At 42.5% G+C, this 27,560-nt stretch overlaps 6 protein-coding genes across 16 annotated transcripts in view; 2 read left to right on the top strand and 4 right to left on the bottom strand.

Moving 5' to 3' along the window:
• Nucleotides 1-173: 173 nt before the first annotated feature.
• eef1da (eukaryotic translation elongation factor 1 delta a (guanine nucleotide exchange protein)) lies at nt 174-5,394 on the top strand. 2 transcript variants are annotated; one of them, XM_085930230.1, is made up of 9 exons: nt 174-220; nt 1,379-1,816; nt 2,671-2,791; nt 3,629-3,685; nt 4,377-4,455; nt 4,521-4,615; nt 4,676-4,873; nt 5,032-5,226; nt 5,311-5,394. In XM_085930230.1, exons 1-9 carry the CDS (start codon nt 189-191, stop codon nt 5,347-5,349), a joined length of 1,254 nt encoding a protein of 417 aa, XP_085786356.1. In that variant the 5' UTR covers nt 174-188; the 3' UTR covers nt 5,350-5,394. The 2 variants fall into 2 exon arrangements, with proteins under 2 accessions (XP_085786356.1, XP_085786357.1); XM_085930231.1 differs by lacking the exon at nt 3,629-3,685.
• A 589-nt stretch (nt 5,395-5,983) lies between these two features.
• On the bottom strand, nt 5,984-8,124 carry LOC147046514 (E3 ubiquitin/ISG15 ligase TRIM25-like). The gene is made up of 6 exons (XM_085930232.1): nt 7,699-8,124; nt 7,010-7,165; nt 6,799-6,885; nt 6,484-6,717; nt 6,255-6,414; nt 5,984-6,185 (listed from the first exon to the last, which is right to left on the bottom strand). The coding sequence occupies exons 1-6, from the start codon at nt 8,047-8,049 to the stop codon at nt 6,055-6,057; spliced, it is 1,119 nt and encodes a 372-aa protein (XP_085786358.1). The 5' UTR covers nt 8,050-8,124; the 3' UTR covers nt 5,984-6,054.
• A 348-nt stretch (nt 8,125-8,472) lies between these two features.
• On the bottom strand, nt 8,473-12,549 carry LOC147046513 (E3 ubiquitin-protein ligase TRIM65-like). Of its 2 annotated transcripts, none has more exons than XM_085930228.1 (7): nt 11,843-12,549; nt 11,597-11,692; nt 11,265-11,498; nt 10,938-11,100; nt 9,908-10,030; nt 9,626-9,728; nt 8,473-9,094 (listed from the first exon to the last, which is right to left on the bottom strand). In XM_085930228.1, exons 1-7 carry the CDS (start codon nt 12,449-12,451, stop codon nt 8,929-8,931), a joined length of 1,494 nt encoding a protein of 497 aa, XP_085786354.1. In that variant the 5' UTR covers nt 12,452-12,549; the 3' UTR covers nt 8,473-8,928. The 2 variants fall into 2 exon arrangements, with proteins under 2 accessions (XP_085786354.1, XP_085786355.1); XM_085930229.1 differs by having other exon boundaries at nt 9,630-9,728.
• Nucleotides 12,517-15,331, bottom strand: bcl10 (BCL10 immune signaling adaptor). 2 transcript variants are annotated; one of them, XM_085930234.1, is made up of 4 exons: nt 15,049-15,331; nt 14,267-14,555; nt 13,447-13,865; nt 12,517-12,896 (listed from the first exon to the last, which is right to left on the bottom strand). In XM_085930234.1, the coding sequence occupies exons 1-3, from the start codon at nt 15,097-15,099 to the stop codon at nt 13,453-13,455; spliced, it is 753 nt and encodes a 250-aa protein (XP_085786360.1). In that variant the 5' UTR covers nt 15,100-15,331; the 3' UTR covers nt 12,517-12,896; nt 13,447-13,452. The 2 variants fall into 2 exon arrangements, with proteins under 2 accessions (XP_085786360.1, XP_085786359.1); XM_085930233.1 differs by having other exon boundaries at nt 12,517-13,865.
• The window catches only part of ift22 (intraflagellar transport 22 homolog (Chlamydomonas)), a 37,777-nt gene continuing 24,063 nt past the window's right edge, over nt 13,847-27,560 (top strand). Inside the window, exons 1-6 of one of the 4 annotated variants that reach the window (XM_085930238.1) lie at nt 13,847-14,531; nt 15,759-15,844; nt 22,355-22,437; nt 22,561-22,647; nt 22,726-22,928; nt 23,003-23,177. In XM_085930238.1, coding sequence (XP_085786364.1) covers nt 15,842-15,844; nt 22,355-22,437; nt 22,561-22,647; nt 22,726-22,928; nt 23,003-23,151 — 525 coding nt within the window. In that variant the 5' untranslated portion in view covers nt 13,847-14,531; nt 15,759-15,841 and the 3' untranslated portion in view covers nt 23,152-23,177. Of the gene's footprint in view, nt 15,080-15,758; nt 15,845-21,743; nt 22,209-22,354; nt 22,438-22,560; nt 22,648-22,725; nt 22,929-23,002; nt 23,178-27,560 lie in introns of those variants that run through there. The other 3 variants (XM_085930237.1, XM_085930236.1, XM_085930235.1) reach the window with 3 other exon arrangements.
• On the bottom strand, nt 15,732-21,845 carry LOC147046511 (uncharacterized). Of its 5 annotated transcripts, none has more exons than XM_085930225.1 (17): nt 21,812-21,845; nt 21,302-21,470; nt 21,061-21,181; nt 20,854-20,985; nt 20,708-20,782; nt 20,447-20,518; nt 20,224-20,340; nt 19,971-20,156; nt 19,794-19,903; nt 18,359-18,866; nt 18,119-18,214; nt 17,874-17,978; nt 17,558-17,716; nt 16,925-17,022; nt 16,634-16,847; nt 16,288-16,380; nt 15,732-16,202 (listed from the first exon to the last, which is right to left on the bottom strand). In XM_085930225.1, exons 2-17 carry the CDS (start codon nt 21,463-21,465, stop codon nt 16,035-16,037), a joined length of 2,418 nt encoding a protein of 805 aa, XP_085786351.1. In that variant the 5' UTR covers nt 21,466-21,470; nt 21,812-21,845; the 3' UTR covers nt 15,732-16,034. The 5 variants fall into 5 exon arrangements, with proteins under 5 accessions (XP_085786351.1, XP_085786350.1, XP_085786349.1 ...); XM_085930224.1 differs by having other exon boundaries at nt 21,714-21,817; XM_085930223.1 differs by lacking the exon at nt 21,812-21,845 and having other exon boundaries at nt 21,302-21,693.

Genomic DNA, 27,560 nt, shown 5'->3' with positions numbered 1-27,560 from the left:
TCTCCGATAACGTCGTTATTACCCATCGATATCAGTTACTTCTGGGATATCAGCTACAATTAATGTCTGAAAATGTTAAGGAGAGCATTGAGACTGATTCATGAACTGTTTTTAATACTCCGGGTTTAACTAATACGTGTTCAATATAAAATAGTTTAAGTGCATAAATGTATTTATTTGTATTTCACATGTTGTCCGCTCATCTTTCATTTCATCGAAGGTGAGTGCTGTGCCTGTTTATTGACTTTTTTTTAAATTCATTCTCTATATTACATGTTCTGCCTGTTGAAATAATTCAAATATGTCAATTGACTTGCATGGAAAGTATCAATTGGTAGAACTGCTTGTAGATGAATCAGCATGTTAAATGTTTCTCAAATGCAGGTGGTATAACAATATGCATTATTTTGGGATATGAAATTGCACATAATCAAATGTTTTATTTGGTTTGTGATATATTTTAATCAGAGGGAACACACTGAATTCATTACAATGGAATCATGTCTGTTCTGCTTTTAATTGTCTTTTTTTTTAATTGTGCTTTTCATTGTACCTCTTAATTGAACACTGCTGTTGTTTAATTATTGTATTATAATGCTTGTCAAATTACTCAATGAATCAATCAAAACAAATTATAGTGTAACTTCCAAAGCCCAACACTGTCTGTGGGGAATTAGGTATAGAAATTTGTTTTATACAACTCAAGACGTGTTTGAGTTTGGAGGTTTCACTGCAAATACAAATTGTGTGGAGATGAGGAAACACCAAACCCACATTAAAAGTGTAATGTGAGATTGATCCATTAGCTTTAATTGGTGTCCTTTAAACTAGTACTGTGGCAGTCCTTCTGAATTTTGAGCCTAGTTTTGCTGTTCTTTCTGGAATGACAGTAAACACTTTTTGCTTAAAATGAAGCTTTTTGATCAATCATCACCCTTCGAGAGCATGTTTAAAAATGGTTTTGACATGTACTCGCATGAGGCCATTCAAACCATGCTTGAGCCCATTTATCACCAAAATTCTAGCTTGGCTTGTACGAGTTGATTTATGATTTACATTGCTATGCTCACAGTTTGCCGCACATTGATTTGCCAACAATTTTTCATTTGTTTTAAGCCTCTTGGCAGTTTCTCATAAAAGCCACCTTACATAACAGAGAAACAAAATACAATGAGTCATGCAATGGCTTCTTGTTGCAAGTCGTTCATGATAACAAAAATCAACATGAGCATAGTGGTGGACAGATGGGAGAAGAAGAGGGAGGACGAATACTCGCTCTGTCCGCCACAGTTTGAATGGCCTGGTGTCTAAAAGTTGTTGTGTGAAGTTAGCTGGCACTTGTTGCATGAAGCACCTTTTTCCCCCCTTCATCCTTAAGCGGGATGGATCAGTTGAGCTCCGAGCAGGGAGCGGCCCCAAAGCCCGCCGCTACGCCAGAGAGGAGCATCATCAGCGGAGACAACCTCCAGTTCGGCAAGATGCGTCGCCACACCCGGTTGTCTCAGTCAGAGAACCAGAGCTTGGGGCCCGAGGAAGAGTACTTGGGCTCCTCTGTGGAGGCCGGCGGATCCTACGGACGAAGCCCCGCCGCCCACAAGCTGCAATCGTCCTCTCCGAGGAGCCCCAACACCAGGGGCCACTGGGCCAAGCGTCACCAGCAGGACGGCGCTCAAATCCCTACGGTGAAGTCATCCGGCACTCCCCACCGGCGCTACAGCCGGGGCCGCTACCGCTCCTCATCTGAGACGGAAAAAGGAGGCCGAGGGAGCAGGGAGCCCAAGTTTCGGAAGAAGGGCCTCTCTGAGAGCGACAACAGGTCGGGATGGGACAAGTGTGACACGGGAGGAATGGTGGAAATGTGATGTGTACTACTCTTTGTCTGCCTTGCACTGTCTTTGGCCTTCTTGTTGTCATTTAAAAAAAAAAAAACGTGTTCAGTGTATCGAAGCGGAACAAAGGGAGGCGACTTGTTAAATGTGGCTGCCTGTTGATTGTAACTTTCTGGCCTCTTGTGTGGTGATTCTGCTGAGCTGACAAGTCTGCCTCGCTGCCTGAGGAATGTGTTGATTTGACACAAGCGAGCCATTTGTTGCACTGTTGCATGTAATTTGCCCCCCCCCCCCCTGCATTATGATTCTTGTGGTGAAAAGTCATAGTATTTGCCATCATGTGTTTGATTGTAAAAGCAGTTGGTGTTCTGAATCAGTGTGTTTTTTCTAATACGGTGGTATTTAAGAAATGTCCAAATATTAGAAACTGGTCATTATGATGCAGTGCACCAACTGCAAGCACAATACAAAACACTTGCCCATATGGTATTTAAACTGACTAGTCAAATATATGACAGTTCATCCACCAAAATGAATAAATATAATTTATTTTATAAATATCCACCAGGAAGTAGAGCAACTGTCAAAGTGGCCAGTGAAGCCCCCTTAGACAGAGATTCTGTAAACTGGCTGCATGCAAGCCATTTAGGGGGCATCTATGCTTAGTTTTTCTTTTGTGTAATCTAAAGACATTTCTATGTATTGAATTTTATTTTATTCTCCAGGTAATTCTGTGTGTATGCAGTCATGTCATACAAAGCATCTTGCTTTGTCAGTTTTATGAGTGCCAATTCTAACTAAAATGGAAGTTTGAATCATCTTTTTTTTCCCCAATCCTTAGCGCCAACATGAGTGGACTTCAGTGCCTCACTGCTGAGAAGATCTGGTTCGACAAGCACCGCTACGATGAGGCAGAGAGGATGTTCTACGAGGGTGCCAACGGACCCGCCCCCAAGCAACAGGTGACTCCCTTTTTAGCGCGGGGTGAGGGCATGTTTACCTATTGCAAAAGTGCAGCCGATTATTTTTCTGACACTCTGCTGCTTTGGTGAATAATAACCAGCAGTTGACTACAGTTCTCATGCAGCCATTGTATAACCTGGAGTCTGCAAAACTCAACAGTGTAAAAAAAAAAAAAAAAAGAATTTCTCCTTAAAATGAGCTTGTCTTATAAATTTTTGGATTCTTAACAAATGTGAGCGATGTTTTTTTTTAATCCACAGTGAGAGTTTTTGGATCCCTGGCATAAAACCTTTGACCCCGAAAAGTCCAGCTGCACTATCAGTGTCGCTGGCCTGTGTTGGTTTAAGCCTTGGTTACATCATCACGCCAAGCAGCTGTATGCGTGTGCACACGTGTGTGCGCTCAATTTAGAAGACTTAGCGAACATGCCAGTGAGGTCACGTGGTTTGGCAGCCTTTTGTAGCGACCACCGCTAAATAAGATATTGCCTGATGATTCGGTTCTATCTGTAACAAAGATGTGTGTGTAGTGAGAAAGTAGCAGGGGGAGTGCAGGTGGCTTTTTTTTTGGGGGGGGGGGGGGGGCGGTTTTTTTTTTTTTTTTTTTTTTCATCAGTTCAATATATTTTAGTCAGAATGAAAAGAGAAAATGCTAACTAACTGTCCATTTTTCTTATTGACATAATCTCCTTCAAAGTTGGAAACTAGTTAACAAATAAAACAACAAACGATCATAATTTTGATCCTGCTGCTCGTGTGATGGCTTCATGTTTTTTTTCTGTTTTAATGTAACCTTCTTTGCGTCCTCCCGTTACCCGCGCTTTTACAACACCTCAGGTGAAAAGCGTCGTGCAGCAGCACAAAGGGCGACCGCAAAAGCGCCAGCACCGAAACGTAAGTCGCAACTGTGTGGCAACGCTGCATGGCTGCCATGGATCATTTGATGCTTGTGTGGAATCATCAACAGGATACCATCGCACGGCTTCATTTTTTTTTTTTTGCATCATGTTCACAATCATATAATGCTAATGTGGCGTGAAATTCATAATTGGTCAATTAATTGCATTGATATGGGTTCTTGTATGTGTAGAAGAAAGGCTGTCTTCTTTATAACTAGAGAATAGAAAAATATCATCTTTTTGTATCCAATTCTCAATTCACCCAACTATACTAATTGTGTTTTCACCCATTCATAAGAAATTTCTATGAGAACTATCTGAAATATAATTGGAACAACCAATTTGATATTTGGTTCCTGAAAATTCATCTACTTCTTTGCTCAGGCATCTTTGTGCTAAGAAACTCTGGTTTTGCCAGAGTATTATAGTGCATTTTTAAAGCAGGGATGTTGATTCCTTGTCGATTTCGACAATTAGTGGCAGAGCTTGTTTGCGAACCCCTGCATCATTAAATTACCCAGCTCAAGTTCTCATGGAAATTTTCCGACATTCTGCAAGACAGCTCACTTCTTTACCTATGTGCGATTGTACTTAATTCATATTTACAAGCATATTGACCTGAAATTGAATCTCAACGCAATGCATCTTTTCATTCTTAACCCCCCCCCCCACACACACACACACAGTCGTCTTCGCATTCAGGCGAGCAGGAGCTGGTTGCCCGCATGAAGAGTCTAGAGGTGGAGAACCACACTTTACACAAAGGTGGGCACGTTGAAGCATTATTTTTAGCCTGACTGGTTGTTTAACTGGGCTGTCGTTTCTGTTAGTGGTGGGCGATATGAGGGCCGTCCTGCAGAAGCTTGAGGCCAGAGTGGCTCAGCTGGAGAAGATCCCCATGACCGCCGCCGGCCCCACAGTCAAGGTAGGAGACCACAATGTCTTCATACCTTCTCCTGTCGCTTAATTCCATTTCCTTTGCCAGGCTGCTCCCGTCAAGCAGGTGGAAGAAAATGGGGATGATGATGATGATGACGACGACGTGGACTTGTTTGGCAGTGACGATGAAGCTGACGAGGAGGCGGCTCGTCTTAAACAAGAGCGCGTGGAAGCTTACACAGCCAAGAAGGCCAAAAAGCCAACCCTGATCGCAAAGTCATCCATCTTATTGGATGTCAAGCCTGTAAGTCCCGACTCGATACCGAAAACAACAGTCGTGCTGCTGAGAAAAACTTTTCATTTTTTCATTGCCTTGCAAGTTCAGACGTGAGATAAACTTTGTGATCCTCACTTCACATTAAGCAGTGGTTTGGCAGATGATGAGTTTTTGCGTCTTCCCAGTGGGACGATGAGACTGACATGTCCAAGCTGGAGGAGTGCGTACGCTCGGTGCAGATGGACGGGCTCCTGTGGGGCGCGTCCAAACTGGTGCCGGTGGGCTACGGCATCAAGAAGCTGCAGATCAACTGCGTGGTGGAGGACGACAAAGTAGGCACAGACATTTTGGAAGAGGAGATCACCAAGTTTGAGGACTTTGTGAGTAAACAAAATGGATACTTTTATCTTGTATTTCAAAGCTTTGAGGTAAACTTCAGGTTTTTTGTTGTCTCGCTCTTGCAGGTGCAAAGCATCGATGTAGCCGCCTTCAATAAGATCTGAGAAAAGTGCTGCTTTTAAATTGTCGATTAAAATTTAAAAATTCAATTTGTGCTCCGGCTCCTGCATATTAAGGTTAATTGGTTACACCCGCACAATGATACAATAGAAAAAAGAAAATTCTTTACAATGACGCCAATATGTACTATACATGGTCTTTTTTTTTTTTTTGCATGTTCTCCCGGAGCCCGCGTGGGTTTTTTCCGGTTTCGTCCCACATCCCCAAATCATGCTTGGTAGGCAGATTGAGCACTCCAAATTGCCCTTAGGTGTGAGTGCGAGTGCAGATGGTTGTTAGTCTCTGTGTGCCCTGCGATTGGCCGGCAACTAGTTCAGGGTGTCCCCCGCCTGCTGCCCGATGACTGCTGGGATAGGCTCCAGCTCGCCCACGACCCCCGTGGGGACAAAGCGGTTCAGAAAATGGATGGACTTTTTTTTTTTTTAAACTTAAAAAAAAAAGCCTTATAGGGCCATGGTGTCGCCATCTACTGCTTAAATGCTTAGCTGTTTTTTCCCCCATTTGTCTCGTGCTACTTATATTCTGTTTTTAGTGTCGAAATAAATGTAGGCTAATTCAGCTAACTTTGGGACCAACAGGACACAAACCTTCACATCTACTGTACGAACAACTTTGATTTTCTAAAAAGAAAAAAGTACTGGTTTTGCGCTTTTATTTACATCTAATATTTCAGAGTAAAACTGCAATTGTCAGGAATCATTAAAAAAATGAACAGGATTCTTGCTCGCTGAATCCCATCCCATCTTGTCGGCAGCTGGCAACCTTAATTGTGCATCTTTGGTCTTTTCATTAGGAATGCTGGTTTCCTTCAGTGAAATCACTGCAAATGGAAAGAGATCATTGATCATCTATTGCCATATATTTAGTGTTGACATGTTGCGGCGTTTGCCTTTATCAGAGATTCTGTTGAATTCCCTCTGGAGGTTTTCGTCCAGACCATCCTTCAGCTCCGCCAGGCCTCCTCGCATGGTTTTGTACATCAAGTATGGCAACACGTCTGTGTCAGGCATTGGCACCCGTTTGGATTGGAAATGAAGGGATCTGCATTTCTGGAATAAGACAAAAAAAAAAATAAGATTGGTGGAACCGATGGATTTTACCTGTGTGTTCCGGCGTACATGAAGGAAATGGAGGTGGTCATCGCTGCGGCTGAGCTTCTCCAGCTCAGCTTCGTTCCTCCGGACATCAGCCATCTCCCGCTCCAGCTTCTCCAACAGCTGCTCTGTCTGCGCCAGGGCCGCCCGTTGGCGCACTCTGATCGCCTCCCTCACGTCACACCGTTGCTTCTCAATGGTGCGGAGCAGTTTGGAGAAGACCCTGTCGTTCTCCTCCTCCGCCGCCTCGGTGGCGTGCTGAGGGGGAAAATTAAGAATTTGATAAGAAATTGGAAGTAAAAACAAAATGTACTTTCATGTACATGTACACACACTCACTTTGATGTATCTGACCACATAGCGCAGCTCCTTCTCCACATCCTTGATGTTCTGCGTGCACTTCAAAGATGCTTCTTGGAGTTTTTTCTACAAAAACATGAAGTGCACGCACAGGCAGTTTTGAGTCCTTCTTGCGCGAGCCACCGCCGAGCGGTTGCCTACGATGTGCCATGTATGCACCCCCACCTTCAGGTGATGGCCCCAGACATACCTGCTGCGCCATCCGCTCGTCCACCAGCCGCACGGTGTCATGGTTCTTGTGTTGGCCTTTGAGGCAGCGCGAGCACAATCCCTGATGGTCAGCACGGCAATAGCTTTTCAGCGGCTTTTGATGATCCTGGCACAGCTTCTCTTTGACAACACTGGACTGTGATGAGAACAGAGAGCATAAGATGCTAAATAAATTTCATTTGCAACTCTAATGTGTTTTTTTTTTTGTTGCTGAAAAAGGCAACTATTGGCACCTCGCTGCCTAAAAATGCCAACCCAAACACCTCTGTGCTGATTCCAAGGCAGCATGCTGAATGTCCTTTACTGAAGACATTTTTAGAGTTTGCATTCAGATCAATTGTAAATATTTTCTTTGAATATGGAGTTTGTATTAAAAAATATGAACGGATGAATATCAAGATGAGTAAGAATATTGACTCCGTGTGCAAGTAACAGAGATAACACACAATTCTTTTTTTAGATTTTTGCTGTTATATTTTGAGGGCGTGTTATGCCACCCACTGTGTCTTTTGATAAAGTAATAATTAAATAACACTGAGCTAAAAACTCAAGTAAAATTCAAAATTTTAAGTAATTTTTTAAACACCAAGACCCGGAAGAAGTCGTTGGTCCACTGCGCATGCGCATATTCATCAAATGAATCCTTAGTAGAAGTTCGGCGTTCTTAACCTTGGGTGCAACCGCAACGCCGTGGCCCCGCCCGCGGAGACGTTCGTCGGCTGGCTGCTCTTGGGCTCCGCTCTGGAGGAACTTCTCCACCAGTTCTCCCAGGACAGTGTTGCGATTGAGCAGCGGTTTCGGCTTGAACTCCAAGCGACACTGCGGGCAGCTGTACTGGGCCTTCTGCGGCTTGCCTCTGCTCCAGTAGTCCTCAATGCAGCTCAGGCAATAGCTGTGGCCGCACGGGATGGTCACTGGATCCCGAAGAACCTCCAGACACACCGAACAACTGAACTGGTCCAGTTCCACGGAGATAGTGGAGGTTGTCGACGCCGTTGTTGCCGATGCACCTGCCGCCATCTTATTCCCGTGAGAGATCTTCGTGGGCGTGGCTTACAGGTATGTTGATAAATGCACCTGCTGGAGACGGGAGGACGTGACGTCACGAAGCACAATGTTTATTTAACGTGTCTGTGTGAAACAATTCAAAGTAAAGACTTCCAAGCATCATGAAGTTTCAATCATTGAACCTCCGGCCACTCTGCAGTTTGATTGAACTCAGTGTCCCCCAAGTTTTTGACATTTTTGCTTTCTTTCACTTATCTTTCCTTGTGGCCTGTTCCTGACTTACTATTTTTAAATCTCCTGTACTGTGTCTACTACTGCTGTTGAAGCAATAGCATCTTTCTTCATTGTGATACGATTTGAATAAGCATTACCTTTCAAATACGGATCAGGGACCACTTTAATAGCTAAAGCTGCAAAATTCAATGAGATACTGCACTAGTATTGCACACAATAGTGATTTTACTATTTAATTGATTTACCGTCATGTGTCCATTTATTTCAACGTTGGAAAGTATCCATGTTTGATATCATTGTATAAACACAATAAATATATGTGAAAAAGCCAAATACACTGCATCTTTGTTTGTTGACACTCTGTAAACAGCATTCACAATTCTGCTTTTTTTTTTTGTTAGCATTACACAAACCAACATAATATATTATGTCTGTATGAATAATTACAAAAAAGAAACATAAGTGACAGTCATAAAATGCAAAACCAAATGTAACTAATGTGTAAAAACTAATAAAATGTTACTACGTCACTCAGTTCAGTCCTGTAATGAATTTGGCGTTTGTGTATCTACGTGTGAGACTCTGCTCATCTGATCGACAAAACACTGACGCCAAGTAGGTAAATACTGTAGTTCCCGTTTTTTTTTTTTTTTTTTTTTAAATTTCGTGGAGTGGTATGTCAAAAGAGGAAAACACTGCAGCTTGATGATCAAGGTTTAAGGTTTTGCGTGTGAAATGATGTCTAAATTCAAGTCTCATTTCTTTTTGGCATGAGTGCGGCGCTGATGGTGCCTCTGCCTGGAGCCCGTAGACAATTTGGAGCCTGTAAAAAAATAACATTTATGAGATGGATGATGACAGAATATATTCACACAATGTTCATTTAACTGAAATTTCTTATATCTATTCCTCCATCTTAAAAAGCTACCTTTGGCGATTTGTAAAATTGAGGAGCTTATTTCAAGCTGGTTGATAGGTAATGATAAAAATAAAGTCAAATTCCTTGTTTGGCACGCTCAAACATAGCGAACAAAAAAACTCTTGAAACTTGGAACTCTTGAAATGATTGAATCTATTTGTGTACATACATACATTCCGATCGTTGTAGGATACTGGGAAAGTTTAAAAATTCTAAAAGTGGAAAAAAATTCTCTTAAGTACTCTGGTCAGTGATCAACTGCAATTTTTAATCAGAAATAGCTTGTGTGTCCTTCAATGTATTTATAGCGCTGATTTTAAATAAAAGTCGACTTTTTTTCAAGGACATCAGATTTTTGATATTTTTATTTTTTGCTTTTACGTTTCACCTAAACATTACATATGATGGAGAAAATGCCTTCTATGCAGCAGTTACCAACCAAAAGGCGAGAAGACAAACATGGGCACAACCGGTCCTGGGCTTAGGAATGGGTTGAGGGGGCTCATGTGGCTTTGATCCAAACCAGGTGACAAGAACCCTACACGCACAAACACACGTACTTCATGTGCATGTTTTCCATTAGGTTGAAAGAGAATTCCAGAATATAGCTCACGTAACATGATATTTTTATGTTATGGCTACAAAGCCAGAAAGCTGCCACGTGTCTCAGTATTGTTTTGAAAGGTTTCACACGAGTGATAATTATAGTTGTCCTACCTGACTCCTCCATTTGTACAGGGGGGTGAATTTCGGCCAAGGGTGGTGTCACGTTAGCCGAGGGGCTGGTCATGTCGATGTGGACGGGCAAATTGGGGGGAGCCATGATCACCACTTCTCTCACTGATGGAGCACACATCAAAATTGTTGGTGCGTTCCATGTACCGTATTTTCTGGACCAAAAGGCGCACCGGATCATAAGGCGCATCTTTAATGAACGGCCCATTTTAAAACTTTGGCCATATATAAGGCGCACCGGATTATAAGGCGCATAAAATAGAAGCTATACTGCAACAAACTGCGGTTGACTAGGGTTGCAATATGCATCCACTAGCCAATAACCAATGGGCCCTCTGTAAGCAATCGCGTTTCTCAAACTATTCTATAAAATGATCAGAACTGACTAAAGTTCGATCTAACACCTTGGTACTGCTTACCCATGTTTCCCTTCCATATCGATCCGTAAATTTACTCGAAACATTAACAGAGCAGCCGATTTTGACATGAAATAGCCTCGTGCGTACAGCAGCTATCACTATAGCATTAGCCATCCGCAAACTCCCATGAGCCTCAGCAAAGTGTAAACAATCGCGTTTCTCAAACGAGGGCTTAAAAAAATGATCAGAACTGACTAAAGTTCGATCTAACACCTTGGTACTGCTTACCTGTTTCCCTTCCATATCGATCCGTAAATTTACTCGAAACATTAACAGAGCAGCCTATTTTGACATAAAATAGCCTCACGGGTACAACAGCTATTCAGTGACGCCCCCTGACCACGGTTGCCGTAATGCTGGTAAGCGATGCGACCTTGTAATTTACTAGTTGTACTAAAACGTACTGAAAGATTTGGCAGAGCACTGTGTACAACCAGTATGGATCAACAAATTCATAAATTGATCCATATAGAAGGCGCACCGGACTGTAAGGCGCACTGTCGGCTTTTGAGAAAATGTTAGGTTTTTAGGTGCGCTTATAGTCCGGAAAATACGGTTATGTCTTTTACTAACGGGGTCGAGCAAAAGTGCACCTTTCTCATAGATGCTGACGAAGCCATCCTGGCAAACCTCTTGCAACAGCGATTTAAAGTCGCACACGGCTTTTGTGGCAGAGTCAAACGTCAAGCCGGGTTCCACGGCGATGGCAGAGATGGGCGACGTCGCGGGCGGCATCGCTTCCAGCGCCTGACTGCTCTGTCGCAACAAAAGAATCAAGTTGGAAATAAAGTAAAGGAGCAAAAGACCTTTGGAGGGAAACCACTTAATTCCTAGACTAAAAGCTCTGACATCATGAAAACTAAAATTGTTTGACCAGTTTGGGTATGTGTCATTTTTGCTTCGCAGCTTGGCACTCTTACCTGAAGAAAATGCAGGTGGTCGTCGGCGAGGGTCAGCCGGTCCAGATCAGCCTCTCGCGTCTTCTGCTCGGTGATCTCCTTTTGGATCTTCTCCAGAAGCCGCTCGGCCTGACTCACGACCTGCTTCTGCTGGGCCTTGATTAACTCACGTACTTCGAAGCGCTTCAGCTCCATGCTGCGGACAAGGTCAGTGAAGACGCCGTCGCTCGTCTCCGTCGCCAGCCGAGCTGAACGCTGCGGGGAGGAGGCAGCGCGGTGCCATTTGTAATATTCAATAGGAAAATGACGTGTGTGTGTGTGTGTGTGTGTGTGTGTGTGTGTGTGTGACTTACATTGAGAGAAAAGATGGCTTGTCTTAGCTCTTGAACTTCCTTTTCTCTTTGCTGAATGCTCTGCTGGGAGCTGAGCTTCATCTCACCCAGCTGTCTCTGTGCATCAGGAGAATTGTACAAAAAAAGCCAACAGTTGTCAAACTTTTTTACTTCATTGATATATTAGGAAGACTTGTTTTGTTCATCATGGGGTTATTTACATGACCCCCCCGGCGAGCATGCTAAATTCCACTGTACCCTAGTTACCTGCTGCATTTGTATTTCCACCTCCACCAGCACGGTGTCGTGTCCCTTGTGTTCATCCGCCAGGCACATGGAGCAGATGCACTGCTTGTCCGTGCGGCAGTAAACCTCCATCAGCTTATCGTGACGCTGGCACACGCTCTCCTGGAGCCTCTTGGAGGCTGACACCAGCTTGTGCTTCTTAAATACGGCCGAGTCGTGGTGGGGCCGGACGTGCAGCTCGCAGTACGACGCCAAGCACACCAAGCAAGAGTTGACCGCCTTGTTCTTCCTCCCGGGGCACACGTCGCACTCCACGTCGCCGGCCTCCGCCAGGCTTTGTTGTAGTTGCCCCCCTCCGCCTGCCGGGACCTCCTGGAGTCCGCAACGTTGGAATCGGTCCACCACGTCGGCTAGCAAGGTGCTGCGGGCAAGGGCTGGCCTGGGGCTGAAGCTTTGTCGGCACTGGGGGCACATGAACACGCCGAGGTATTCATCCTGGTCCCAGTAGTTGCGGATGCAGTCGGAGCAGTAGCTATGGCCGCACGGGATGGTCACCGGATCTCGCAGGACATCCAGACACACGGAGCAGGTGAACTGATCCTTGTCCAGGACCACCCCTGCCTGGGCCATCGTCCCCCACAGTGATGAAGTTGGAAGGGACGAGAACGAAGGACCACAAGACGAAAGACAGTTGCTTTGTTTACAAGAAGTGACGCCAAGGGGCGGGGCTAATTGGCGGAAGTAAACGAGTTTTATTATCAAGGCAAGTGAATTTTGATTGAAAAAAAACAAAACACCTAATACATTTGGATTTGACCTCAACAACGCGTAACATAATTATAAAACAAATTACGAATGACTAAATAATCCGCCGGATAAAACAACCGAAATGGTTAAATTACGCTTCCTGAAAGGGGCGGGTCCAACAAGCTGAAGTAGACAATTTTGTTTTTTTTAAATAGACCTTCGATGGCTTGTCATCTTTATATAGCGCTTTCACGATAGCTGTTGTTGCAACTGAACCCAGGGCCAAGACCATCAGGTGAGAAACTCCACCTTGTGTACTGCAGTCAGGCTGTATAATGACATTATTTACACATTATTTAAACAAGCAAAACAGCATGGCCACCAGAACTGACACTTTTTCCATGCCCAGAACGTTTTCCATGCCCTGCTGCCTTAAAAAAACCACGTCTTTCTTTTTTTAAAATATTTAATATTTAAATTTCTTGTTGTCATTGTAAAGTTCTGCTGTTTTTTCAGTGGGGCCTTTCTGGCTCCACTGCAAGCATGAATTAATAAAGTCAAATCAGTCAAATCAACAAAACTTTTTTTTTTTGGGGATAGGAAGTAGATGTAGTCGTTTTTGAATTTCAACTGAAATTATACCAGAAAAATACATGCAAATTGTAAATTACAGCATCATTTTTATTTTTGTTCAGTGTCAATTCTACACATAAGCATATTAAAAGAATACAGATAAAAAATTAGCGGTATCTTTGTAATGATAATTTTTTACATGAGTCATTTTAAAATCCGATTGTATAGGTGCACTAAATGTTCACATCCAAAAAGAGCATTTTTAAAAAGCAGCAGGACATGTTCTCTATGACAAACACACTAACCCTATTTTAGTATAAGTTGCTCCGAACTGACGCGGGAGTGAGACAACGCGAGCGGAGAGGTTGGAAGTTGGGGTCCGCTCCGCTGACAGTGGAACCCGGTGACACTGCATCTATGTTAGAGGGTAACCCGGCCAGCTGCTCTTCGTACTCCTCCTCCTCGGGCGGTGTGGGCGCTCCGGGATCTCCTGGCCTAGGGAGGCTGGAAGAAGTTGTGGTGGAGGACGAGGCCACGAACGTCAGATCGCCATCATTCAATAGCGACGGCGCACTGGGGCAGACGCCAACTTTTAAAATGGTGGGGCTTTTTTGTCCGTCTGGGAAGCAGAGCAAGGTGGAGTCGCTTGAGAACGTTCCGGAGAGCTCCTGGGTGGTATATGGAGGGGTGAGGCTGTTCTTGGATGAGGAACTGGAAGCTGCGGCTATAGTAGAACAGGAGATAAATACAAATGCATCTCAATAAATGTCCATATTGTAGTCATTTACTTCAAGAATTCAAGGGAGTTTGCGCTCCCTTGTGGACTTGCCATCTATAGAAGAGATGTAGGATGAAAGCAAACTTTCGTCATTAATGTAAAGTAGAACTGTTTTGTGACAAAGAGCCAGCCGCCAGGTACTATGATGCGTAAGTAGGATTTTTTTTAATCTCATTCGATAATGTAATATATCCGACCATGGCCAGTTAGAACACACTCTATTATTGTATTTTTTTTTTCAAATGATGCTTGTGTGAGAGTGTTTAATGCCTCTCATTAATTGTACCTCACAATTTGGTAGAGTAGTGTGTAAACCCTACACTGAACATAAGATGTTGCCTCCAAACCTTTGAGAGACTCCAGCTTCTCATTCTTGGCCTTCTGCACCTCATCTGTGATCTTGTGAATGACAAAGTTTTGTGAGCGCAGCTCCCGGATGGAGTCGACCAGGACGTCTAGGCCACGGGGGTTCTCGCTAAGGATGTCCAGCAGCCAGCCTGTCCGACTGGTTTGCGTGCTCTTGCTGTTGATCTCCTCTGCGTCGTCACGAGTCAGGATACGGCGGGAGCGCAGGTAGTCAAGATGGCAACGCGCCCGGATCTTCTCACAGAGGTAGTGCCGCATGCGGATCAGGACCTGGGGGATGAGCAGATTATTTGCAAAAATAATACTTGAAAAGAAATGTTTCATGACGTGAATTATTGGTCTGTAAGTGTATTCACAAGCCTATTACCTACACCTATAGAATAATAGTTCTTTAAAGATAGACTTTAGTACATTCCAACACATTCACTGTATGTTTAAGACATTAGCATGTTCGAATGTGCCTGGTTTTGGCTGCACAGGTGTCCCTATTGTCAAGACAATAGAGTGCTTTTGGAACCACAGTCCACATAAGCATATTAAAAGAATACAGATAAAAAATTAGCGGTATCTTTGTAATGATCATTTTTATCCGGAGATAAATCTGTATAATATATAGTATAATATATATCATTTATCATAGAAATCCTATGATCTGTCTTTATAGGGGTGTTGTGATTTGGTACATTCCGGCTATTTTCGATAACTTTTGATTTATGCTCAACTACGGCGTCCATTCGGAGGGAGAGTGAGGCGGTGAACTCACGTCTTTTTTAATCTCAGCCATCTCATCTTCGGTGAGTTGAGGAACCTCCATCCTCGCGACGAGTAAAACACTAAATATAATTTTTAAAAATCCAGGTGTTCCCGTAAAATGCGAGCGGTCACTACACTAAATTCGGCTTTAAGTTCTTAACCCAAGAGTTTACTTTGGAGTTTTTTAGTTTTTATATCGCGGTTAATCTGGAGGAATCGCTGATATTTTTGTGTTTTAGTACACAAAGATGGGGAAAAGCCCGTACTTCCTGATTGGTAAAGTTTACGTCGACTCGAGGCCAGGGCGAACGTATCACGTCACTCAAATTGAATGTTATGTAATGGCCTCTTTTGGCCACAGAGTGACGCTGTTGAGCAAACCGTTCTAGATCCTTTCAGTCCTGGAAATGTTTGCCTTTTTAAAGTTCTGTATATAATTTATAATTGAACATTTTAACGTTGGTTGACTAGATTAACTAGACACATTATCTAATCACCATTTACCAGAACTGGCGTCATACTCAAGATAATTTTGAAATCCAAACTACATGGTTCGTCCTGAATCCTCAGCAGCTCTGTCATCACCAGTCCATTGCTCAATATTCATTCAATACAATATCACAACAAACTAAATTTATAGTAATAGTACAGAGCACATACAGACAAATCACCATTCACAGGAGTCTTTCATGATCATGCTTGTTTTTTTTAATGTGATAGGATGTCGGACAACCTCAAGAAACCTTCACTAACCAAACGTGGAGAATATCCAAAAAGGGAGGACCTGAACACCGAGCTTCAAAATGGTGAGACAGAACTGTATTACGGTGTATTCATTTTTTTAGTCAAGTCAAGTTTATTTATGTAGCCCTAAATCACAGGCAAGTCTCAAAGGGCTTCACATGTATCAAACATCCCCTGATCTTAAACTCCCACTTAAACTTACACTTTGGTTCCTCCAAAAGTAATAACAATAAATAGCACTTGCTGAAAAGGTCATTTCATAAAAGTTGAAGACCAAAAAGTGGATATTTGATCTTCAAATATCATCAAGTAAGAGTTTTTGAGGAAGTCCACGTAGTTCTGCATGTTCTTCTTATGACTCTCGCACTTGTCCAGGCTGAACTGCAGCTCTTTGACACGCGCCTCAAATTTCTTCTCCGCCTAAATGGGTACAGACAACATCTCAGGGTTGAATGTAATTAAGCACATAGGTAAGTGTGAGGGCGAGACAAAGTCAAGTTCTCACCGTCAACTTGCTCTGACGGAGAAGCCTCAGCTCATTAACTGTGACCTCAAGGGCCTCGTCTTTGGACAAAACTTGCTCTTTGAAATTTTTTACCTAGACATGTAACGATTATTATTATTCATTGTGACGGTAGGGTAGTGGTGGCCAATATAATTTAAACAATATTTGTAATAGGTTTCTGGACTGTACCATTTTTGTTTCTAGGATAAGGGGATGGCAAAAAGACAACAACAAAAAGGGATTGGTGTTAGTTAGATAGTTTTTTTTTTTTTTAGCAAGCTACTTCCTGGTTCAGAGGATGAGGTAACATCCTGGGGTTGTTGGTCGTCTGCTTGCATTCAACTACCTGTTCTTTGAAATTCAACAAATCTCCTGAGCATTGTGCCAACTGCTGGTTGATCGCTTGGCATTCGGACGTCCGTTGCTCCAGCTGGCGTTCAAGATCTGTGCACCGGGTGGAGCTTTGCTCAAGCAGCTGGTTGCTGTGGCAAAGAGCCTGCTCTTGAGTCTCCAGCTTCTGCTCCAGCTTCAGCTTTTCTTGGCGCAGCTCCTCCAGCATCCTAAACGAACATTTAGGAGTCAGGCTTCATGTGCAAGTTGCAATTTGGTTTTCGTTGAGTCTTTGGGGTTGCCTTACTTTTGTAGGGTGTCCACTTGTACTTGCAGTTTTGAACTGGTCTCCTCAGACTCTCTCAGCTCCGTGGTGGATTTCACCAAATTCACTTGAGTCTGCAGCTGTTATTTCAAAAGGTAGATGTTATCAGTTACAAATATGAACGGCATGTATTAATCTATTAACCAATTATCTTCAGCTGAAAAATCTGTCTCTTCAATTGTAAATACACAATAACAACTAATAAAATGATGACATTTTGTTTGATGTAGAGGTTGTGTATAACTCATTTATGAAAACTATTTGACATTTAGAATGCCCTTTTAAAATGACCTAGATGTATTTCCTTTTTTATTTTGATTGTATCAGAAAATAATGGATACATTGATAATATATTGATATTATTTTGTTTTCATTATAACAAAAAGCTAAAAGATTAATCATGATTAGATATTTTTGATTTTATGCAATAAAATTTTCAAAAAATGTATACATTTATTATAGTGACCCAGTTAAGTTATTTGTCTATAAAATTATTTTATTTAAAAAAATACTGAATCAAATTCTACATTAGACTGATTTTGTCCCTAAAATTGTTTCACGTTCTCTTGCCATGGTGATGGGCCCAAGGTGTCCAATTTGTCCCTTCTTTACTACCTCATTCTGCAGATTCTTAATATCCTCTGCCTGTTCCAAGCACTTCCTCTCGGAGGTTTGCAGCTTCTCCTGGCAAGTGAGCAGCTTCAGCTCGGTCTCTTTCAGCATTTTAGGTAAATGCTGCAGCTCTTCCACACGAACCTGCAGCTGCTGTCTCACCTGACAGAGGGTTAGACTAAAGTCTCATCAAACCTGATTGATGGGCTCTGCTCTGCATTTCGCTTAAAAATGCCATTAATACATTTAAGACATCCTAAAATGGTCGCCAGCCAACCACAGGACATATATGGTAAACAACAGAAAGAAAAAAAAAAACCTCATCAGCTTTTGAGTCTTCTCCATCTTCCATTCTCTGACAATCCTGTGATATGTTTTGATACTGAAGCCTCGCATTGCTCAACTCTGCTTCAAGTGCTGCAACCTGAAGAACCACAGAGTTCAAATTATTAAGCCATTTGTTTTCAATCATTATCCTATATGACGTCAAGCAAGGGGTGTGGGGTGAACCCAGAATTTGAAGCGGACCAATCACAGGTCACGCACTCTCATTGTCATACTAACCTGGTTTTGAAACTGTTCAACAATGCGGTCCTTTTCACTCAACATCCTCTTCTCTTGGACCAGGGCTGCCTCACATTCAGCAAGTTGCTCCTCCAACTGGGCAAAGGACAGCCGCGACACACAAAGATTTTGTGGCACTTTTAAAGGCACTTTTTAGGAATAAATCAACGGTGTCTCTTGACCACAAAAGTTTGTACATCCCTCGGTTTGATTTTAGAGGTGTGTCCAACCGAGTTGTACCTTGAGTGTAGCATAACTGCCGCTGTCGTTCTCCTTTTCCACTTCACAGCTTTGGAACTGCTGCACCACACCGTCATGTCTTGCGGGGGTATCCACCGTCTCCTCCACTCTCTCTCCTTGCGGCTCCTCCCTTTCGGAGCTGCACCCCCTTGCTTTCTCCATTGCCCTCTTCTCCTGTTTTCTTGTCTGTTCGTGCCTCTCCTCACGTTCTTTCTCCCACTCTCTCCTCTTCTTCTCGCCCTCCGCCCTTTCCTTCACCCATTCCTTCTCCTGGTCTTCCCACTCCCACCTTTCCTTCTCCCGGCTTTCACACTCCCCCCTCTCCTTCTCCCGGTCATCAAACTCTCTTCTCTCCTTCTCCACCTTTGACTTTCCCCAGTCCTCCTCTCTATCCTCCTGCTCCTTCCTTTCCTTCATCCTCTCCTTAAATTCCTTCTCCCATTCCTTCACCATTGCCGTCTGCCTCTGCATGTCCTTCTGAAGTCTTATTGGGATGCCGATGACTTGCCTTCAAGGATCAAAGTTATAGGAGACATTTTGTTTCTGCAAGTGTGAGCAAGTCTAATGTACCGTAATTTTTGTTTTTTGTCATAGTTTGGGTGTGTGTGTGTGTGGGGGGGGGGCGACTTATATTCAGGAGCGACTTATATGTGATTTTCTTCACAAATTTTCAAAATTCAAAAATCCGCAATGTAGTGAAACCCTGATAAACGAACCGCGATGTAGCAAGGGATTACTGTCATTTGAACTGCAAGTGACGTCACCCGTGCCGCGCGGCGGTTGTTTACATAAAGGTCAAAGGATTCGATCACGGGATGACGAAGGGCCCCACGTACTAACAACATCATTAGCGGCTTTGTTTGTAAGTGACACGGAGGAGGAAGAGTTTGAAGGATTTAATGATTTGGAGTGACACAGAAGGTTTGAAAAACTATTATGGCTTTTTGCACGCCCGGTCCTTCCCGACTGAAGCTCTTTTTCACCTCCGTGGATGGAAGTCGGGGGCCGGCGCTCGGCCGGGTGGCTGTCCGGGGACGGTGGATGGGGCTCGGACATGGCTTTTACGCACGCCCGGTCATACTCTACGGAGCTTTCTTTCACCTCCGTGGATGGAAGTCGGGGGCCGTAATACTTACTTGAATAACTCTGAATGTTACATCAGACCCGATCTCAGCTCCTCGTTTGTGTATATGTCACGTTATCATACCGTATCGTTTAGCCTGTTCATGTCTGTTTTTGGTGTTGGATTTTGACAAATAAATTTGCCCCAAAAGTGCGACTTATACTCCGGTGCGACTTATATATGTTTTTTTTCACTTTATTGTGCATTTTATGGCTGGTACGACTCATACTCCGGAGCGACTTATAGTCCGAAAATTACGGTAATGCTTTTTATGCAACTTCAAACAAACTGAATAACCAAGTCCTAACCTACTTTTGCAGTAACTCCACGTGAGCAGTTAGTCTTTGCTTCTCCTCAGTCAGCTGCTCTTTCTCCAGCTTCCACGTCTCACTCTTTTCTTGGAGGGTTGACAGCTGGGCGTCCTGCTCGAGGATAAAAAATGTCTACAGTCTGTGACAAGAGAGTCAAGTGTATGGACAGCGGTCTCACCTTCTCCTGCAGCTGACTCAAGCATTTGTCGAGGGTGGCCTCGAAGCGCTCGGCTTTCTGCTTGTGCACACGCGAGGCCTTTTTGAGGGCTTCCTTCTCCTGCGAGGTCTGCTCGGTCAGAGCCGTCAGGGACGCTTTCAGGTCGTCTATCTCTGCCTTGTGTTGAGTCAGGGATCGCTCAAGAGTCTAGAAAAGGAGCTCAACATGATGACTTTAGGGGCGGGGAGGGGGGAACAGATTGAGGGCTTCTTACCCGCACTTGCACGGTCAGTCGATTGTTTTCCGCCTCCTTGTTGCGAAGCTGCCCCTGTATACGGGCGCGAGTGCCTTCTGCATATTTAGCTATGTTAAGAGCACTTTTGATGTTCTCCTGTGGTCATCGGAAATGAAAAGGAATTTAAATAGGGCTGTTTTTCCATCAACCTTTGAGCCGAGTAAAAGACAGTTAATAAAAACACATACAGTATGACGCTCACCTGTTCTTTTTGCTGCAGAAACATCAGCTCCTCCGCCCTTTTTTCTGTTACACCAAGGTCACCTTTTAGAAGCTGCAGAGGACAAATACAACAGATATGATACACTACCTGGACAAAAGTATTTGGTCTCAGGGCTATTTTATCTGAATGCAAAGTGTATGTGTTCCCTTGGATGATTTTGGAGTGAAAAATGATTTTGAACATTTGCCTCACAGTTTTGAGATTCTGGCTTTACTTGTGTGCTTTCTTCGAATAACACACCTGATTTTCACGTTCAATCTGTAGGATTTTAGTCAGCAAAGCGTCAATCTTGGTGCTCGAATCAATGCGATCAGCCTGGTTATACAGAAAAAAAGCATTAGTAAACTTCCCATGAATAGCTGATCATCAAATGCATAACTACCAACCTCTTCATCCAGAAGCTGGTTCAGTCTTTTTCGCACAACCTGGTTGATTTGACGAAAGTCCTCCATCTTCTGGAGCAAAAGTCCTCTCTGCTTCACCATGCGCTGTTTGTTGACTGCGGATGGTTGTGAATCCTTTGATAAACCAGAAGCGAAAACATGAGGGATCTGCAGTACTTTGCTCTGGACACAACGCTAGTCAAAACATACTTTCAGGATGTCTTTAAACGAAGCAATCTGCATGGCTGCGGAGATGATGGCAGCTTCGGCATCCATCAGTCTCTTCACGAATGATCCAAATCCTTTGTCGTTGTCACCAGTATTACGTGGACTATATGGATTAGGTAGCAAAAGAATAGCCGAGGGTCATTTTTTGAGGTCACTTGTGGTTGTCACTCCACAATGACGGACTTCTGAGTATGCATGCTATGTATAAATGCATGTTCCTCACCAGTGGATCTCAACCTGTGGAGTTCTGTTGCCAGCAGTGCTCGTCCAGATGGTCTTGGGGGCTTCATGAGAGCTTTCGAGGTCTCCACAAGTCAGTGTCACACCAAACCTGGCTGAGGAACTGCAGCCAGGAGGCTGACTCTGCCGTTCATCCTCGGGACACATAATACCTGTCATGGATGCAAGAATAATAAAAAGGCACCGAACATTGTAAACATGCACTCATTTGAATGAAAGTATTATCGTTTGTGTCGTCAAGGGAGATCAGCGAAGCGTGGTGTAACGCCCTCCCAGCCGCCACTTTATGACGTTTAAACATTTCATTTAAACCAAATTGTGAACCTTACCGTACACAAGTAACCGCGTAATCAATTGCTAATAAGCAGTATGTTGTTAATAAATACATTACTCACGGATTTTGTTTAGTTTTGTATAACGAACACTCCAATACACCCGCCCACTTCATCAAACTCGGTGTTTTGAAGATGATTGGCTAGTCTAGGGGCCTTACCAGTACGTCACGACTTTCCGTCGTCTTCGATTCGTTTCACAGGAGGAAACGTAGGCGGTGCTTCGCTGTCTTTAATTCCTTGACAACCAATGAGCAGACAGCGACGCAGCCATTGGCTGAAACCATAGAAACTAAACGGAAGTTTACAGTCGTGAGATCGGCTAATAAGCAAAGCTACAAAGATTTACGAGTATTTTTTAAATTTCGTTATTTACTACAAGTTGAACGTTTCAAAATTAACATTGAATCAACATACAGGCGTATATCACTGACGCAACTGACACTCAAGAAAACGCGCAGTTGTGGTTTAAATCGCAGTTAGCTTGACGGCTAATGCATCTCGAGCCTTGTCAACACAATGTTCAAAGCTAAAATACTGCTAATTGGGCCAAATGAGGTAGGTAAATATGCACAACGTTGCTGTTAGTTCACATGTGTTCGGTTATAACTGCAGTAAATGAAAAATCAATAAACACTACCCACATTTTCTGTAAACATGTAATGGACCTCGCAAAATTTGTAATGCAACAATTTCCATTTCAGAGTGGCAAAACCGTCCTCGCAAATTTTCTCTCGGACGCAACAGAAAACGTGGGAGGCGAATACAGACCCACTCAAGCAGTCAGGTACGAACTACGTGACAATCCACAAATGTCAACAACTTTCTTGTTTGATGTACAAATAATTGCATTAATACAGGAATAGTGGTAGTTTTCTGATGCTTTGTATTTATATATTTTTGTTTGCAGGATACTAGAATTTGAATCACAACTGGATGGTTGTGGTGACGTAAAATCATGTGAGGTTGAGCTCTGGGACTGTTCCGGCGACTTCAAGTGCGTTCAATAAACCTTTGAATCACTTAATTCCCATCATGAAGATACATTTGATGTTACAACCTTTCACCTTTTCAGATTTGAGTCATGCTGGCCTGCGCTTACCAAGGACTGCAGCGGTGTGGTGATCATTTTTAATCCAGACGTTCCCAGCCACTTGAAAGAAATCGAGACCTGGCACTCGATGTTCATCTCCTCGCAGGGCTTGCAGGACAGCCAGTGTCTGCTCATTGCACATCGCAAGCCCGGCAGTGCAATAGAAGAAGGTCGACTGCCTTTAGGTAATCTCTTTTCAAAGCCTTCTATATTTTAAATGAAGTAGGCCTCACAAATGGTTTTGTTTTTTTGAATGCAGCTTCACAGCTGAGCAGACTTCCACTCATTTACTCTGAAATGGAGGAAGAGCCCGAGGACCTGAGGCGAGCTTTCTGCAGATACTTAGGGAAAGTTGTAAATACACTTTCAGAAAGTCGGGAACGGGAGGAGATGTCCATCATCACATAGCAACAAAATCTCTTGAAAAATATCAGGTAGTTTGCATTTTTATTCTCTTGAACCTATCCTGATATAGACTTACTTTACATATACCGTATGTTCCCGACTATAAGGCGCACCTAAAAACCTAAAATTATCTCAAAAGCCGACAGTGCGCCTTATAGTCCGGTGCGCCTTATATATGGATCAATTTATGAATTTGTTGATCCATGCTGGTTGTACACAGTACTCTGCCAAAATTTTCAGTACGTGTTAGTACAACTAGTAAATTACAAGGTCACATTGCTTACCAGCATTACGGCAACCGTGGTCAGGGGGCGTCACTGTACCCGCTGTTGTACCCGTGAGGCTATTTTATGTCAAAATAGGCTGCTCTGTTAATGTTTCGAGTAAATTTATGGATCGATATGGAAGGAAAACATAGGTAAGCAGTACCAAGGTGTTAGATCAAACTTTAGTCAGTTCCAATCATTTTTTAAGCCCTCGTTTGAGAAACGCGATTGTTTACACTTTGTTGAGGCTCATGGGAGTTTGCAGGTGGTTAATGCTATAGTGATAGCTGCTATACGCATGAGGCTATTTCATGGCAATGTTTATGTTTATGTTAATGTTTCGAGTACATTTACGAATCGATATGGAAAGGAAACATAGGTAAGCAGTACCAAGGTGTTAGATCGAACTTTAGTCAGTTCTGATCATTTTTTAAACCCTCGTTTGAGAAACGCGATTGTTTACACTTTGCTGAGGCTCATGGGAGTTTGCGGGTGGTTAATGCTATAGTGATAGCTGCTGTACGCACGAGGCTATTTCATGTCAAAATAGGCTGCTCTGTTAATGTTTCGAGTACATTTACGAATCGATATGGAAGGGAAACATAGGTAAGCAGTACCAAGGTGTTAGATAGAAATTTAGTCAGTTCTGATCATTTTATAGGATAGTGTGAGAAATGCGATTGTTTACAGAAGGCCCATTGGTTATTGGCTAGTGGATGCATATCGCAACCCTAGTCAACCGCAGTTTGTTGCAGTATAGCTTCTATTTTATGCGCCTTATAATCCGGTGCGCCTTAAATATGGACAAAGTTTTAAAATGCGCCGTTCATTGAAGGTGCGCCTTATAATCCGGTGCGCCTTTTGGTCCGGAAAATACGGTACTTGTTTATGATGTTTCGAGCAGGGGTCACCAGCCTCTCTGAAATTAAATTAATATACCGTCATTTTTGGACTATATGTCGCTCCAGAGTATAAATCGCACCAGCCATAAAATGCACAATAAAGTGAAAAAAAAAACATATATAAGTCGCACCAGAGTATAAATCGCAGTTTTGGGGCAAATTTATTAGTCAGAATCCAACACCAAGAACAGACACGAACCAGCAACAACAGGCTAAACGATACGGTATGCTAACATGAAATATACACAAACGAGGAGCTGAGAACGGGCCTGACATAACATTCAGAGTTATTCAAGTATGTATTACATAAATAACACGTTTATCAAACCATCTGTGTCACTCCAATTCATTTAATCCATCGATCGTCCTTTATGTAAACAATGCCGCATATGCGCCACATATGTTGACGTCGGACCCGTTGTAAATTGCATTGCTAATTATTCCACAGACTCATATAACGATATATAAAGTATATTTCAAATAACAATCATATTACAACAATATTATCAAACCATCTGTGTCACTCCAAATCATTAAATCCATCGATCAAATTCCTCACTCAGTTATTCAAGTATGTATTACATAAATAACACGTTTATCAAACCATCTGTGTCACTCCAATTCATTAAATCCATCGATCGTCCTTTATGTAAACAATGCCGCGTATGCGCCACATATGCTGACGTCGAACTCGTTGTAAGTTGCATTTCTAACTATTCAACAGACTCATATAACGATATATAAAGTATATTTCAAATAACAATCATATTACAACAATATTATCAAACCATCTGTGTCACTCCAAATCATTAAATCCATCGATCAAATTCCTCGTCCTTTATGTCAACAACGCCGCGCGTGCGCTGCAGAAATCTAGTATATAACTATATTGTAGCGTTAACAAAGTTCCAGGAAAGACGTGGGTTTATATAACAAGAATATTATCAAACCATCTGTGTCACTCCAAATCATTAAATCCATCGATCAAATTCCTCATTGTTTATGTCAACAACGCCGCGCGCGCGCCGCACAGAACTAGTATATAACTATATTGTAGCGTTGACAAAGTACCAGGAAAGACGTGGGTTTGGTAAACGGCTCTTTTTTTAACAAAACAAGAGTTCAACGAGCCAACACCTACTGAACTGTAACGATAAAAACATATTCAAGTTGCTACATGAAATAAAATATATCAAATAACTATAACATAAATACGTTTTTCAAACCTTGTGTCACTCCAAATCATTAAATCCTTCAAACGTGGGGCCCTTCGTCATCTTCGTCATCCCGTAATCGAATCCTTTGTCCTTTATGTAAATAACCGCCGCGCGGCGCCGGTGACATCACTTGCAGTTCAAACGACAGTAATCCCTTGCTACATCACGGATTTTTGAATGTTGAAAATTTGTGAAAGAATTCACATATAAGTCGCTCCTGTGTATAAGTCGCCCCCCCCACCCAAACTGAAAAAGAAAATGCGACTTCTAGTCAGAAAATTACGGTATATAATATCCATTTGCAACACTACAGCTCAAGCAAAATCAAAGGGAAGACAGAATAGTAAGGACAAAAACAACTGTAATAGTTCACCTCTATAAATCTATAAAATTTTTTAGACTTTCAGTCACTCCTATAACATTCCTCGCAAATCACAGTCTCCCTTTACTGGTGAGATAACTGTTGCCTGTTGGTGACGCCTGGTGCAGAACATTATATCATAAACGTGATTGTAAATAAATGCACTATAAAGTATGCGACATATTTTATTATGATTTACGAGTAATCATCCATTTTCATAATCCGAAGTACATATCCTTGTAAAATATCTATATAATTTTGGCCAAAACGTTCAACCTTGGTTACATCGGGCCAGAGCACATTTTCTCGCTTGCTCGGGCAATTTTGTGACGGTTCGGTGAAGCTGCTCGATAGGGCTTTTCAGCATCCTTTATTGTGTTGAATAAATTGGATTCTCACTTTATAAAGAGAATATCCTCTATATCTAGAGTGCCTTTTACATAGATGAGGTGAATGAGTCATTGTTTCAAATGGGCAGACGGGATGACAAAAAAAGAGCTGAGTGTGACTAAGATGGCAAATATTCATTTTGTTATGATCTGAATCTATGAGAGTCAGACAACCTCTATTAAATGTTCCCAATGGCACACTTACACACTTGATATAATAAAATGGGTCAGCAATCGTTTGGCATTGTCAAGCAAGCTCGTCTCTTTACCTCGCGTTGCAATTTCCGAATTTCAGTCTGGCTCTAAGCATATCTTCTATCACTATCATCATCAAAGTAAGACTGTCGGAAACAGACTAGACGAGCAATATCGCAAATGTATTCAAGCATTTTTTTTTAATCTATGCATACTGCAAGAGATAATACTAAAGAGGATTGTTGTTTGCATAGCCTCATATCTCTGAAAATGTGATTAACCAGTGCCTTATCTTTTAATTGTCACTGCATGAATGGATTCTTCATATTGGAGGTCCGACATCAACTGCTCTCCAATACTGCTTTTGTGTTTGCAAGAGCTCTACTTAAGTATATTTGGAATTGCTTGTCCATTTATCATTATCTGTTTGTTTCTTAGCTAACTCCTGCGGTAATTCTTATTTGACTATTTTTCACATTAGCATTGTTTCTTTTTTTTTACTTTTAAACTTTTGTCATTTTTTAATGGATTTTTTTTACCCTCCAAACATAGCAGGTCAATTTGATACCCAAACAGCTTATTTTTAGTTTCATCGGACTACAGCGTCTTCTTGGGCTACTTCAATATTTCACTCATTTTTTTGGGGCACAGCATGAATCCCAACTGTTTTGGGGCAATTGATATCCAAATTGCCTTCAGATGATTGCTATGTACTTTCAGGATACTTCCTTACCTCTTTTTCCGTGATGATCCTCGCTCCATGAGGTGGGATTTTGCATGGAGTGCCATTGCGAGAGCAATCAATGGTTATTTTGTGTGTCTTCCACTCTGAAATAATGGCGCTATCAGTTGCCAGCTTCTCACCAGGCCTTTTGATGACGGTATTGCACATTCCAGTCTTGTGCCTGTCTATAGTCCGCTGACAACTGTTTGACAGCTCTTTAGTCTTTCAGATGGTGCTATCAAAACTGGAAGTTATGTATTGAATATTCCTTGAACAGGTATGTTTCACAAGCATGATGTGATGAGATTAGCAGTGCTAATAGGCTGATTGTCCACAGCTATGAGTAGGACAAAAAAAT

The sequence above is a fragment of the Syngnathus leptorhynchus genome, chromosome 14 (assembly GCF_054491065.1).
Source record: "Syngnathus leptorhynchus isolate UIUO chromosome 14, UIUO_Slep, whole genome shotgun sequence".
In the NCBI taxonomy this organism is placed as follows: Eukaryota; Metazoa; Chordata; class Actinopteri; order Syngnathiformes; family Syngnathidae; genus Syngnathus; species Syngnathus leptorhynchus.
This window is presented reverse-complemented; position numbering and strand designations above follow the sequence as displayed.

Coding starts and splice junctions, on each gene's coding strand:
- eef1da (XM_085930230.1), top strand. CDS start 189: ATGTTGTCCGCTCATCTTTCATTTCATCGAAG. Junction 2,792..3,628: donor GACCCGCCCCCAAGCAACAG/GTGACTCCCTTT, acceptor ACAACACCTCAG/GTGAAAAGCGTCGTGCAGCA. Junction 5,227..5,310: donor TCACCAAGTTTGAGGACTTT/GTGAGTAAACAA, acceptor TCGCTCTTGCAG/GTGCAAAGCATCGATGTAGC.
- LOC147046514 (XM_085930232.1), bottom strand. CDS start 8,049: ATGGCGGCAGGTGCATCGGCAACAACGGCGTCGACAACCTCCACTATC. Junction 6,718..6,798: donor ATGTGGTCAGATACATCAAA/GTGAGTGTGTGT, acceptor TTTCCCCCTCAG/CACGCCACCGAGGCGGCGGA. Junction 6,415..6,483: donor ACCACCTCCATTTCCTTCAT/GTACGCCGGAAC, acceptor GTCTTATTCCAG/AAATGCAGATCCCTTCATTT.
- LOC147046513 (XM_085930228.1), bottom strand. CDS start 12,451: ATGGCCCAGGCAGGGGTGGTCCTGGACAAGGATCAGTTCACCTGCTCC. Junction 11,693..11,842: donor TGGAAATACAAATGCAGCAG/GTAACTAGGGTA, acceptor CCTGATGCACAG/AGACAGCTGGGTGAGATGAA. Junction 9,729..9,907: donor TGTACAAATGGAGGAGTCAG/GTAGGACAACTA, acceptor TTGTGCGTGTAG/GGTTCTTGTCACCTGGTTTG.
- bcl10 (XM_085930233.1), bottom strand. CDS start 15,099: ATGGAGGTTCCTCAACTCACCGAAGATGAGATGGCTGAGATTAAAAAA. Junction 14,556..15,048: donor TGGCTGAGATTAAAAAAGAC/GTGAGTTCACCG, acceptor CTCATCCCCCAG/GTCCTGATCCGCATGCGGCA. Junction 13,866..14,266: donor GAAGCTGGAGTCTCTCAAAG/GTTTGGAGGCAA, acceptor GTTCTACTATAG/CCGCAGCTTCCAGTTCCTCA.
- LOC147046511 (XM_085930223.1), bottom strand. CDS start 21,477: ATGACAGGTATTATGTGTCCCGAGGATGAACGGCAGAGTCAGCCTCCT. Junction 17,979..18,118: donor TTGAACAGTTTCAAAACCAG/GTTAGTATGACA, acceptor GTGGTTCTTCAG/GTTGCAGCACTTGAAGCAGA. Junction 17,023..17,557: donor TTAAGAATCTGCAGAATGAG/GTAGTAAAGAAG, acceptor TTGAAATAACAG/CTGCAGACTCAAGTGAATTT.